Raw genomic sequence first — 14,034 nt, 5'->3', positions numbered from 1 at the left:
GGCTAGTTTGGTTGACGACAAATCTGCCTGGCACAGGCATGCATCCCAGACGTTGGTTTTTGGACGTCTGGGGTCGGATGCATGTGCCTAGGTGCAGCTCCTCAGGCCAGGGCTCAAACCAACCGAACTTTTTACTATTTGGCCCTTTTTTCGAAAGTTTCTCTCAAATAGACCCCTGGTGGAAATAATTCCAGAAATGGACCCTTGGCTCGGCGTCAGAGTGACTGGCGCCGAGCTCGGTGCCACGGTCACTGGCGCCGAGGTCCTGGACACGAAAAAATGGCCTGCCAGGGGCTCGGCGCCAGAGTAACTGGCGCCGAGCTCGGCGCCATAGTGAATGGCGCCGAGACACCTGCATTTAACCCAGCCTGCACTTCTTCTCCGAGCGTTCTTCCTCTTATTTCTCCTCCGTCTCGGGTTTTTTTCTCGCCACTTCACCCTACCTCACAATCACCGGCAACTTAGAATTTTGGCTAAGTCCCTAAATTTACCGTGAGATGGATATATAAAGCCAAAAGTCAGCTCGGGGAAGAAGTGCAGGCTGAGTTAAATGCAGGTGTCTCGGCGCCGGTCACTCTGGCGTCGAGCCCCTAGCAGGCCATTTTCCCGAGCCCAGGACCTCGGCGCCAGTGACCGTGGCGCCGAGCTCGGCGCCAGTCACTCTGGCGCCGAGCCAAGGGTCCATTTTTGGAATTGTTTCCGCCAGGGGTCTATTTGAGAGAAACTTTCGAAAAAAAGGGTCAAATAGTAAAAAATTCGATCCAACCAAACAGCCCTGCGGCAGCGCTCGTCCTTTCCTGCCTGTGGCTCACAAGCGAACATGTGTGCTTGGGACACTGACAACGAGCCCGCTGCTATCGCCGCGGTGATTCCCGCCCTCCAGCGGTAGATTACATATCGCGACGGTTGTTAGGGCTAGTTTGGTTGATGGCCTGGCAAATCTACTTGGCACAGGATGCATGCCAGGCGTTGATTTTTGGACGTCTGAGGTCGGATGTATGTGGCTGGGTGCAGCTCCCCAGGCCAGGGCTCAAACCTCAGCAACCGCCGCGTTGCGCTCGCGCAGGGGAATCTGTCGCCGTGTCGCGCACTTTCCCCTTTCCTCCGCCTGTTCTCACGTGTTCATCGTTTGTTCTCGCTCCATCCATCGCTCCACTTCCATCCCTCTCCCCATCACTCAGCGCGTTGCTGTCGCCTGGGAACAATAAGAGTTTGCGCGTCTCGCGACTGATCGCTGGCAGCCGGCACTGCCACTCGGCGGCGACTTGGACTTGACTCCTGGGCAACTGGCCGGGCGAGGAGAGGGGACCAATCCACAGGGTTTAAATCGGCCTCGGCCCTGCCGCGAGTTCTTGCTGTGTTCGCTCGGAGCGGGGCGAGGACTTGTCGGCGCGGCGCGATGCAGCAGCAGCGGCAGCAACAACAAGGTAACGCCGAGTCCCACGACGCCTCGCTTCAAAGTTGCAATCTTTCGATGCTTTTGAGCGTTCTTCGAGTGCGATTTTGGGCAAAAGAACCTATGTGGGGGGTCGAGGAAGAAGGGGGATTGCGGCAGGCTGCCTGAAACTGCCTCCTTTGATCGAGAAATGCAACTGGTTAACCATTGATTTTGTTTGCCTATTGTATTACTACTAGTATGAAATGCTACTGCTTCATCGCTATATATGCCTTTTAATTTAATAACAAGGTTATTAGTACTTCTTGGTTGAAGAACGAAGTTAGCAAGCGTCGTTGCCGCGAAAACATTAAAAAAGATATTCTTTTCCGTCCTTGTCTTCTTTATTTCTATTTGAGCGAGACCACCAGCCACCCGGGGTGATTTTGGAATGGACTTCTAATGCTCACTTCGGTGGCCTGAGATTTCCGGGGCTCTCTTGTCAAGTGTTCATTATAGAGTAGTGTAGGAAAGAGTACTGCCCTACACTACACACAACCATTTGAGTGCAACCTGCATATAACTCACGATCCAACGTTTAAAATTACTTAGATGGAAACATCATAAATGCATAGGATGGTTACAATTACGGTTGTACTACTTGAGTTGTATGTCAAATGGTTGTACCAGAAGCATTTCACTTCATAAATTTGGAGGTTGATTGATGTACCAAATTTAATTGTTGTTAACCATCCACTGAACACTTCTATGTAATTGTGATCTTTGAGTTGCTATGTGTTGGCTGTGTCGTAGTTTCATATCTCTTGTCAACCAGTGTTGTTGCCTATGGTTTTACTGTTCAGGCTTAGACATAGACAAGCTACAACAGGTAGTGAAGATCCGCTGGCTAAAGCCTCAAGAAGTTCTGAAGATACTGCAGAATCATGAGTTGTTCACGATCTCACATAAGACCCCACAGAAGCCACAGAGTAATAAATGCATCCTTTGGTTTTGGACTGTAAATATATGACCAAGGCTTGTGCTTGGTTTCTTTAGCCCTGAATGTGACTAAATGAGCCAATTCGAAACCTGCAGGTGGTTCTTGGTTTCTTTTCAATCGTAGAGTACTCCGGTACTTTCGAAGTGATGGATTCGAATGGCAAAAGAAGAAGAATGGGAAGACCATTAATGAAGCTCATGAGCACCTTAAGGTCCTGTTCATTTACCCTTTTGGTGAACTGCTGTGCTGTGTTCATGTCTAGGTTAAAGATCTCTCCAAAAGTTAATAGATATGAATGCTTACTCAGAATATGCTTGGGAGCAGTCATCTTGATAAGCCAATAAGCTATTGAGAGATGTTTGGTTTGTAGTCAAACTGAATCGGACGGATTGTATAAGAAATAGACAATTTCATAATGAAATTTGTACCTAATGGCCCCTTCATAATGATACGAATTTCCTCCCCTTCAGTTCTGATGCTGGAAATTTCAGGTTGATAATGTGGATGCACTGAATTGCTACTATGCTCGTGGAGACAAAAATCCTACATTTCAGAGGCGGATATATTGGATGCTGGATCCGTAAGAATTATCTACTCTCAACTCTCATTCTTCTGGTACATCAGGCGATGCATTTCCTTAACGCACTGATGGTATTATACCAGTCATAATGCCCTGCTGGAATGACTGATATTATACCTGCCATTGTTATGACTTATTCTACTTGTGGTTTGATCTGTTTTGTTTTAATTGAATCTCATTGGTCAGTATGTAAATCAATTTGCATCTTGATAAAAGCTATCCATCTTTGCAGGGCTTATGAACACATTGTCCTTGTCCACTATAGGGATGTTCTAGAGGTTTGACTCCTTTTCTCTTTCTTATGTCAATGAAAATATGCAGTTTTGATGCTCAATAAATTAGGGGGGGGGGGGGGGGGGGGGGGGGCGGATTCCTTTTTTTCCTCTATTTGCCTAGACATTATTCTGCTTTCACTGTCTATGATCTTAGAGATCAAGGCTGGCATTGGATCATTGAACTTATTAGGTTAAATAATTGATTAATCCCATTCGCAAAAAAATAATAATAAGATTAATCCACTTGTGTCTGGGTGTGGGTCGGTATGTTGTATGGGCTCTTACCCTTTTTATTCGTAATATAATGATTGATTAATCCTACATGTTTGAGAAAAAAGTTGATTAATCCTTGTCACTAAGAACCAAGTTTTTCAACAGTTAGCTCAGCCTTTTTAAGCTAATGCAGTTAATACTAGAGTGATTGAGTCCACGACATTAAATTTACTTTTTCATGTGTCTCACCTTTATTTATTGATTGCTTACCAGGGCAGCATTTCAGTGTCTGCACGAAATGATTCTTCAACATCGAATCAGAATGGCAGTGCTAGCAGAGCTGAAGTACATAGTTCACCTGGTTGGACAAGTGAGTTAATTGTACAATGTCCCAATTCGTGCAGTCCGGGATCTGCGGAAGAAGTTAGTTCCCAAACTAGTGCAAGTGAATCTGATTGGATTCAACATAAGGCAGCCTTGCGGAAGCTTAAAATGCAGCTGAGTCTGGAAGACAAAGAAGATTGCTGATGTTAATGCCGAGGAAGTTCCAGCAAATAATGAGCCTATTATTTTACCTGGGATTCAGAATGAGGAGCTAGGCACTTCTAGGAATCATGATGATATCTTTGATGTGCTGGACTTTAGTGAAGATCATATCAATGGAACTGGAACCCCACCCATGTCCCAGTGCTATTGATGTGCTAAAAAATTCAGGTGCAGTAACACATGTATTCCAATTATTTCATTGCTAAGAACCTGCCTGAGACATAGTGGAAATCTTTCTTAGGATTTGTTGCATGTATGTTTTAATATTCAGACACATGGTTAGAGGAGGATCAACTTGAGGTAATTCTGCATCCAGCGTGTATGACACTGACTGAAAATCAATGGTTCAAGATCCATGAGGTTTCTCTAGAATCAGCGTTTTCTTCTGAAAGTACAAAGGTATCATATGGCGTTACTAGTCTTGATTAAATTACTGCAACATGCATCCTTCTTTCTTCTTTTCTATTGTCATGATATTGAACAACACGTCCATATCCTCATGTGGTACTTATATACTCTGATTGCAAATATAAGTTGTTTTAGGCTTGTGCATAGGAATTAATAAAGTGTTGAAATGATTCAAATGACCTTATTACCTGCGATTAGTGGATTAGTTAGCAAGGCATAAGAAGAAAAAATGGGGGACAGGTTCCTAGAATCCTATAATGACTTGTGAGTGGCAAAGTCTAAAAACGAATTACTTTTGGAATTGAGGGAGTAATACTATATAAAGTATTTTGATCTGATAGCTTGAAGCCCGAGTCCATCTCTGGGTCCCAATGAAACGAAAAAGAACCTATCAGTTGGGACAAACCTGTGTCGAGAACTACAATGGTTGTGGACTTATGAAAATGTAATGCAGGTTATCATTGTAGGAGACTTCCTTTGCAATCCCCCTCACAGTTCATGGGAAGTGCTGTTTGGTGATGTTAAGGTACCTGTGGAAATTATCCAGCAAGGTGTCATCCGTTGCCATACTCCATGCCTTAATACTGGAAAAGTGAGAATGTGCTTGATCGATGGGAATGGGAAGTCCTGTAGTGAAGCACGAGAATTTGAATTCCTTGAAAAGCCTACCAAAGGCATGATTGATGGAAACAGGAACCCCTGCAATGAAGCACGAGATTCCAAAACCCATCAGATACCTACCAAAAGTAGTGACGAGTTGTCACTGTTACTACACTATGTTCAGACGCTTTTTGATGGTCATGCTTCTGGGCTATTTTCAAATTTTAGCTTGCAACTCCCAAATCTCAGCTGTGAATTCCAAATCAACCAAATGGATATCATAAAGAAGGCGTATGAGCAGCTGGACCCTGAGAATACAGTAAATAGTGTCATGGAAGCATTGCTTAGTGACAAGTTTAAGCAATGGCTGTCATCTAAATGTGAACAGAATATTGACTGGAGACCATTTGCTTCCTAAGCAATACCACAGTATTATACATATGATTGCAGCCTTGGGATATGTCTTGGCTTTGAAGCCACTGCTTAGTTCTGGAGTGCCTATAAACTACCGTGATGCAAATGGATGGACTGCTCTACATTGGGCTGCAAGGTTTGGCAGGTACAACGTATACAAAACTCTTTACATCATATGCAGCGTAATGCTATTTTATTCATGTTCAAGTTTCAAGTGGATCTTGTTGGTTATATTTCTCCTATTTACCATTCATTCATTGCCAGGAGCCTTCTTATTTTTGGACCTAGACACAAAATTTTACTTGCACAATTTGGGCAGTTGATCTCTTATGTAATGGTTTTCTCTAAGCTGTTTTTCTTACTGACTTCATAGTTTTCTATTAAAAAACAGAGAAGATATGGTGGCGTCTCTTCTTACTGCTGGTGCTGCAGCTGGTGCACTTTCACATCCGACATCAGAGGATCCTGCTGCCAAAACACCTTCTTCAATAGCTTTGGCATATGGTTTCAAGGGCCTATCTGCATTCCTTTCAGAAGCACAATTAACAACTCATCTTGATTCTATCGAATCAAAAGAAAATGGAAAACTTGATTCTACGGAGGGGGGGATATGTTGTGCTGTGGACAGAATATCAGACAAAAGCAGCCACGTGCATGGTGGAACTGATGATCAGCTTGCGCTTAAGGATTCCCTAGGAGCTGTCCGGAATGCAGTTCAGGCTGCAGGACGCATACAAGCTGCATTCCGAATTTTTTCCTTTAAGAAAAAGAAAGAGATGGCTCTTCAGAGCAGAAATAGCTGCTGCTTGTCCATTAGTGAGACAGGAGCAGTTTCACATGGTATGCTGGAGAAAGCTGCATTATCTATCCAGAAGAACTTCAGGTGCTGGAAAAAACGTAAAGCATTCCTGAGGATACGAAATAATGTTGTCAGGATACAGGTAAGTCTTTTGCAATGTTGTGCTTATAGTGATCGGATCTCTCAAGTGTATGTAACACGTGCAGAGTAATCACAATATGTATTAAAACCTCAAATGGGTAATTCTTATTGTCATCCTGATAGGCCCGGGTGAGAGCTCATCAAGAAAGAAAGAAGTACAAGGAAATACTTTCAAGCGTCGGAGTCCTTGAGAAGGTGATGATACGGTGGTACCGTAAAGGTGTTGGTTTGCGTGGATTCAATTCTGGGGCGATGCCTATTGATGAAGAGGTGGACGAAGACGTTGCCAAGGTTTTCCGGAAGCTCAGAGTGGAAACAGCCATTGATGAAGCTGTTTCAAGGGTATCATGTATCATTGGTAGCCCTAAAGCAATGCAGCAGTACCGTAGGATGCTCAAGAGGTACCAACAAGCAAAGGTGAATCTCTTTCTTCTCAAAAACTTGTAGTACCGCAGCTACCATGATCATAGTTGTGATCCATTAAAGACTTGCATGAAAAGTTTATAAAATGATTCCTGAAAAGGAAAAGGTAGCTTTAGGACTAACTAAAACGGGTTCCCCCATTGCAGGATGATCATGAAAAGTAATGCTTGTGTTAAGCCAACAGTGATGGAGCAAACAGCAAAGCACAAGCCACCCACTATTTACTTATCTCCCTTATTGAAGGATCTCGGATCTGAACATCGGTTGTCTGGGTAAAGTAAAGCCTTGGTGACTGAATGGACAGTGGATCCCGAGAAAAACTGAAAATTTCTTCGGTGATCTAGTACTAACTCCAATTCATGCTGGGCGCTATTTGAGTGTACATAGCAACGTCATGTGCAATAGCCGACTTTTGGCTGAAAGTTGACAAAGGTGATGACTAGTACATGCAGAAGCTTCCAAGAGCCTGAGCAAGGTAGATGAGGTCTGAGCAACACTGTATTCGATATATATATGCCTTATGTACTACCTTCAGGCATTAGGTTTGTAGTAAGTTTGTACTATATCGTAGTAAATAGGGGTTGTAATTTGTAGCACAGTGAATGTTGTAAGGAATCTCTCAGCTGCCATTTACCAATTAGAAATACTCCATCGTTTACACATGGGACGATGATGACTGACGATCAATTTTGCCAGTTAATATGTTCGCTCCAATCGTCCATTTCTTCAAGACAGTGACATTCCAACAGTTCAACAGTTTAACGCCAGTTGTTTCATGCCTTCGGCATCAGCTTTCAAATGGAGCAGCGATCAAAGAAGCCTCCTAGCATTAAACTTCTCCCGTAGTCTCATGATCAGAATTCAGATGGTTCAAGCAACTACCAACAGAATAAACAATCAGGCAGGGTGCGAGCCACTGGTGTAAAGCACTGAACCGGACAAACATAAAGCGACTGGCAGGCTCCATTCAGAAAAAACCAGAGGATTAGGCGTTTGTAACCACTGGCATTAGTTTAAACAGCAGCAATCAAGTGCATCACTTTGGACCTTTTGGGGCGATTAACATATTGCGGCAGTTAGGTACCGTCGCAATATGCTCCAGACCACAAATTAAACAAGCTCCGTGACATCACGCAAAAGCCATTTCATCAGATAAAGCCACACCAACAGGCAGTTTTCAGTGTAATAATTGGCTGGTTGAGAGAACCAGTAGCAGGAGAGAAACTCAGGACGACAAGCTGATGGCGACTGATGTTTTGTCAAACAAAATTTCCATCTTTGAATGTGTCATTTACAATTTACAGCTTCGACCCATACAGACCGAAGACGATGCATACAAAATGCCAAGAAATGCCTGCACAAACAACCAATACCTAATATGTACAGCCGAACCTTCGGGGGAAGGAAAACTTCTCTTCCTACCCTATATTATAGTGGCAGAGGACATCTGCAGTCAGTGAATGCAGCTGAATTTTTTTACACGCCTTGACCTCAGCAAATTGTCGAGTAAATAACTGCACATGCATCTTGATTTCAAGACATTGCGCATTTAGTTTTGCAGCTTGGTCAGGCGTACCAAGGAACTGAACATGGGTTGGTTCCATCTCCAGCCTAAAGTGTTTCCACCTGAAAGAATGAGAAGAGTCATGACATTAGACCTGAAGGATTCCATGGACTTAAAATAATGATTGATGAGCTCTAAAATATTGACATCAGAGCTTGCTTTAAGAAAGCATCAGAGTTCTTCAGAACTCCTACCAACAACTTCAACAAAAAAGGTGGTGGTGCCAAGATAATAGTAAGCTTTTTAGATCTTGATAGTTGTCAAGCTGCACTATTTTGATTCTTAAATCGATTAAGTATTGCTTTTTCTTAATATAAGCCTTGACACATCTATTAAACAGTGATATTCAGAATAAGTTTAACTAACTGGAGGCCACATCCCAGCATTTCTAGTGTTTTAATAGGGCCCCTAACTCTGCGAATTGATGCCCACCTGTAGCAATGTGAAGCAATGGTGATGTAAAACTTAAATGATATTGACCATTTGAAAGAATTGACCCACAATCGTTGCTACTCATTTATATTTTAGTTCACTTTCCATGATATGACTCTGCATAACAACAGCCAGACATGTTACAGCAGGAAAAAGAAAGAAGAAACTAGGGGAAAATGAACTCCCAAGAAACTAGAAAAGTCAAGAACTTACTCTCAAGAACATAGGATCTCTGACAAAATTCTTTCAGCCTCGAGGGTGAACTGTTGCCGATATCCTCCGCTATTTTACACTCCATATAAGCCTACCTACTGAACTTGGTCTTGATTTAGGAAAAAGCGAGCTACTTCTCTGTACAGTTGCTCGCCCTCGAATGGCTTGGAAACATAACCGTCCATTTCAGATTTTAAGCATTGTTCGTGTGTCGCCTGGATAACATCTGCTGTCATGGCTAATATTGGAGTTCGCCACTGCCGGACCCCTGCGCATTCCGGTGGGGCTTCTCCACGTTCTATTTGCTCATTTAGATCTCTTTCCATCACTCTAATCCTTCTTGTGGCTTCAAATCTGCAAAGGTACCAAATGCATGACACAAGAGAACAAGAAAATGTAAATCTATGACAAGAGCAAGTATTGTGTATCAACTGAATATAGGTACAGATAGTGTCTAAAGTATGGTAAGATGATGAGTATTCAAAGATAAAACTCACCCATCCATTTCGGGCATCTGTATGTCCATGAAACAAGCATCAAAACTGTGAGGAGGTTTCAGCAGTGTGATTGCTTTCTTCCCACTATCAGCACAAGTTACTTCTGCGCCATATTTCTTCAGAGCGCCTGCAGCAACCTTGAGATTTACAGTGTTGTCATCAACCACTATGATTTGTTTCTTGTGAAGAAGGCTGCCCAGTGTTGAATTGCCAACTACCCCATTCCTGCAATGCAGTTTATCTATCCCACCCAATGCTCTTTGTAGGGAAACCTGAAGCATGCTTGCACGAAGTGGCTTCATAATTACATTCAAGTTATATTCCCTGAATATATGAGAATTGCTTTTGACAGAACTTTTAGGGTTCTCCAAAAGAAATAACTTTGTAGAGTCTGGTTGATCTTTGTTCCTCAATTTAGTAACCAAAAGAGGCATAGAGTGGGATTCCTTCAGCCAGGTTTCTTTGTCAATGAGCACAAGCTTTGCAATCTGTGATCCACAATTAATTTTAGAAATGTACTGACCTAGGTCAGTTATCAATTCGTTGTGAACTCCCAATCTCTGCAAATGGTACTTAGTAACCTTCGCACGGACCGGTCTATGATCTACCACCAATGCATTGATCTCTTTAAACTCTAACGATTTATTCTCGTTTACGCTGGAATGGGCCCTCATAAGCACCGCAGTGAAGGTGAAAGTAGAACCGACTTGGGGTTTACTTGCAAATCCAATCTCTCCCTTCATGAGGCCGACCAAGCATTTGCTGATGCTTAATCCAATGCCAGTGCCCCCATGGATGCGAGCAATGGATGGACCTACTTGCATGAAAGGGGTGAAGACACGGGACTGAGCATCGGACGGGATTCCAACACCCGTATCTTCAACTGATATTATCAAGCTTATTGAGTCCGATGCAACGGTTGCAAAAGGCATCTCGGATGAGCTCAGTTCCCTACTAAAAAGTCGAAAGTTTTCCCAACTGCGCTTCCTGTTTGCCACTGGGTACCCACTTAAGGTATTTGCATATTGAGTTCCGGTCTCAACCTCCAAACAATGCATAATCTCCTCAACGACATGAACAGTCAAGTAGATATGACCCTTCTCTGTGAACTGTGGAAAATATAGAACTCTTTAGCCAATAAAGAACAAATGCATATAAATATACAAGGGGTTATCCTATTTCCATTTGCTATTGATGTATAGTGATTATCTTACTTTTATAGAGTTTCCGACAAGATTTGTAATGATTTGCCTTATTCTGCCAGGATCGCCAATTAGTGTTTGTGGAACTTGGTCAGAAACAAACACTGCCAACTGCACCCGTTGAGCGATATAGTAAGGAATAACCAAAATAAAGTCACTGCACTTATAATAAAATACAGTAAAACTGCAGGGTGTGACAGCAAGGCTGTAATCTTTGATTACCTCCAGTCCTTTCTCCTGAGCTTTCCCACAGAAGAGAGACAAAATGTCATCACAAACTGTTCTAAGATCAAAGGGTACTGCCTCAAGCTCAAGTTTACCAGACTCGATCTTTGCCTGATCAAGAACCTCATTGATGAGAGATACCAAAGCTTTGCCACTGGCTTGTGCGGTTCTAACATAGTCTTGTTGTGTTGTGTCCAAATCAGTATCCATGAGCATTTGGAGCATCCCTGCAAAATCAGAAACATCATATCTCCTTTCACTCTAATTAACAATGAAGATTACTATTGTACAATTTAGATGGACTAGAACCTCACCTAGAACACCATTCATTGGAGTTCTAATCTCATGAGAAACAGTAGCCAAGAACTGCATGCAAAGACGGCATTGAATTAATAAGGTACCATTTTTTTATCCCTATCTCAAACAAGAGAGAAAAAAGAACAAGCCTTTGGCCTCCAAGAGAAACAGTAACACAAAACATGCATAGCTATTATTAGTAGCGAAGCTAATCACCTGTGACTTGGCAATATCTGCATCCTCTGCGCGCTTCTTGAGCAGACTCATCTCCTGAAAGTCATCTTCAACTCTGGCAATCCGTTTGGCAGTAGCATAAATTATGTATCCAACCAGTAAACCAATCACAAAAATTCCAATTGATGTCGTTATTGCCAGCCAAGGCCAAGGTGGGCTCTGAATGAACCTATTAAAGAGAAACAGATGAGACACAGAGCCTTACAAAGAATAGACTACAGGGGTAACATATTTTAATTACAGGTTTCTTAGAAGAAGAAATAAATCACCTGCAGTGCATCTCATGCTTCCTTGTCGGGTCACCAAAGTTCAGTGTGCTGACCTTGCACATGCCACTGCCTGTATCATTCGAACCATACATACTGATCGGTTTCTCATTAGTAGTATCATACACGTTCACCATGATGGATTGCTTGCCCGCGAGCTGGTGAAGCGACTTATCAACAAGCGCTTCAATGTCAAATATGCCACCTAAATAGCTGTTTGGCACACACACACAAAAAAAAAGGGCCAGCGGTAATTCAGTTGCACGATTCCTGACTGGAAATAGGAGGCCGGACTCATGAAAAGCTTACCCTATAGCAGCCTGAATGCGCTCCTGTGGCCTGGCATTTGGGGGAAGCTCATACTTGTACACAGCGTAGGTGGAGATCACTCCGAGGCGATTATTGAGCAGCTTGAAAGGAGCAGTAAGAACACCCTTCCCAGATTCTCTAGCTCGGAGCACGTTGTCGCGGTCATCCTGTAATAAGAGCAAAAGGAGGAATAGAGATTAGTGGATGGATAGCCCCTGTTGCTCGTGGATTTTTTTTTTACCATATGTAATTGAGCCCCGGATTAAAAAGAAAGGGAAAAAAAAATCCGAGGTGAAAAAGGGGTAGCAACAGATGATGACTGGTGAGCACATGGTGAACACCAAAGATTGCAGCTTTTTTTACGGCCGTGCGCCTGCTCTGTGAAAAAGATGAAATCTTGCGAGGGGAGGGTAGGGAAGAGCGAATGCTCACGGCGCCGGATAGCAAGTCGAAGGAGATGACGTGCTTGTAGGCGTCCTGCGCGAAGATTACGGGAGCATACTCCTCCGCCGGCTCCCGCACCTCGGCGTCCTCGGCGTTTCCTGGTCCCTGCGACTGCTTCTTGGTCTTGGAGGAGTACATCTTCTTGATGCTCCATCCCTGCTGGCGCTCGAACTGCTCCCGCTCGGCGTGCGTGACCTTCACCCCGTACGCGACCCCGCTCGTGAGCGGCCGCTCGAACGCCGTCCTCTCTGCGTACCAGGCGAACGTTTTCTGCAGCAACGACAGGAAAGGGTGATTTCGCCACGTCCGATGACGGAGAAATCTTGCTTGAATTTGGATTGAGGTACCACCTACCTGGTCGATGGCGGAGGGTGTCTTGGAGTGGTGGAAGGTGGAGACGAGGATGGCGAGCGCCTGGAGGTGGTTCATGCTGACGTTCAACTGGTCCTGGAGCATGCGCGCGCGGTCGTCGCACATGATGGCGAGCAACTCCCGGCGCTTCTCGACGGCCTGGTAGCTCATCCGGAGGTAGATGAGGGAGGCGATGAAGACCCAGATGCCGACCCAGAGCGGGATGAGCCACCTGGAGCTGTCCCGCACCTTGCGCATCCGGTAGTTGGTGAAGAGGTGCGTCCGCAGCGTCCTGCTGGCCGACAGCTTCTCCGGCAGGCGGAGCGGCGGCAGGAGGACGCACATCCGGTCGAGGCCCAGGAAGCCGAGCCCCGGCGCGTCGCACTTCTCCTCCATCCCGGCCCCGCCGCCGCTCCTCCCGCGCGCCGTAACGGTCATTCCCCTTTCCCTTTCCTCACGGGTCGCGGAGCTAGAGCTACATCTCCTCCCGGACGCCGCTGGCGGCGGCGCTGAGGCTACGGCGGCTGCTGGTTCTTCTCCGGCGGCAGAGGCCCGCGGCGCGCATGCTCCGGCGGCGTCCGCGTGATCGACGGGCCGATCGGTGGAGACACGGGGCGAGACGACCGGGGGACGGAAGGGGCCGACGAGGGGGAGCTAATTTATGGAGGCCGCCGTGCTGTAGCAGCCGCCCACCCGCCCACTGTTGGCGCCAATTGAATGCCCCGAGGGAGCAGGCACGGCCGCAAGGGGCTGGCTTCCTTTCCTCTTGCTTCTCTCCCTCCCTCCTTCTTGATTTCTCGCCGCTCAGGCTTGATTTTCCTCCAGGAAGGAAGCAGCGGCAAATCTTGGGAGCCGCTGGCTTTGACCAGAGGGGGGGGGGGGGGTGCGGGCGGGGGTTGAAGCAGGGCGGCGGCGGCGGCAGCGGCAGGTGGGAGAGGGGAGAGGATACGAGACGACTAGTGAGGGGAAGCCCAAGCACGGGGGAGACGGGAACAGCAACAGCGGGCGAGAGCAAGCACAAGTGAACAGGAAGCCCGAGCCGAGGGATGGTATTGCTGCTGGGGGAGACGAGGTGATTGGTCTGATTGGAAGGGGGGAAAGGGGAGAAAAGCGGCCAAGCTGGTGAGGCGAGACGAGACGAGAGGGTGGGGAAAAGGGACGAGAGCAGAACAGAGCAGAGCAGCACTGCAGCAGCAGTGGTAGGCTCGCGCGCTCTCTCGGCTGGT

General features: G+C 45.5%; 1 protein-coding gene and 1 pseudogene across 1 annotated transcript; one reads left to right on the top strand and one right to left on the bottom strand.

Annotated features, from left to right (window-relative positions):
- Positions 1-947: 947 nt before the first annotated feature.
- On the top strand, positions 948-7,474 carry LOC136457034 (calmodulin-binding transcription activator 4-like; annotated as a pseudogene).
- A 539-nt stretch (positions 7,475-8,013) lies between these two features.
- Positions 8,014-13,760, bottom strand: LOC136457033 (probable histidine kinase 3). Its single transcript, XM_066457072.1, has 11 exons — positions 12,812-13,760; positions 12,446-12,727; positions 12,014-12,180; positions 11,708-11,917; positions 11,421-11,607; positions 11,222-11,273; positions 10,905-11,134; positions 10,695-10,793; positions 9,481-10,589; positions 8,984-9,337; positions 8,014-8,400 (listed from the first exon to the last, which is right to left on the bottom strand). Exons 1-10 carry the CDS (start codon positions 13,244-13,246, stop codon positions 9,079-9,081), a joined length of 3,030 nt encoding a protein of 1,009 aa, XP_066313169.1. The 5' UTR covers positions 13,247-13,760; the 3' UTR covers positions 8,014-8,400; positions 8,984-9,078.
- Positions 13,761-14,034: the final 274 nt, after the last annotated feature.

Source organism: Miscanthus floridulus, chromosome 6 (genome assembly GCF_019320115.1).
Source record: "Miscanthus floridulus cultivar M001 chromosome 6, ASM1932011v1, whole genome shotgun sequence".
In the NCBI taxonomy this organism is placed as follows: Eukaryota; Viridiplantae; Streptophyta; class Magnoliopsida; order Poales; family Poaceae; genus Miscanthus; species Miscanthus floridulus.
This window is presented reverse-complemented; position numbering and strand designations above follow the sequence as displayed.

Coding starts and splice junctions, on each gene's coding strand:
- LOC136457033 (XM_066457072.1), bottom strand. CDS start 13,246: ATGACCGTTACGGCGCGCGGGAGGAGCGGCGGCGGGGCCGGGATGGAG. Junction 12,728..12,811: donor CACCCTCCGCCATCGACCAG/GTAGGTGGTACC, acceptor TCGTTGCTGCAG/AAAACGTTCGCCTGGTACGC. Junction 10,590..10,694: donor TTGTCGGAAACTCTATAAAA/GTAAGATAATCA, acceptor TATTTTCCACAG/TTCACAGAGAAGGGTCATAT.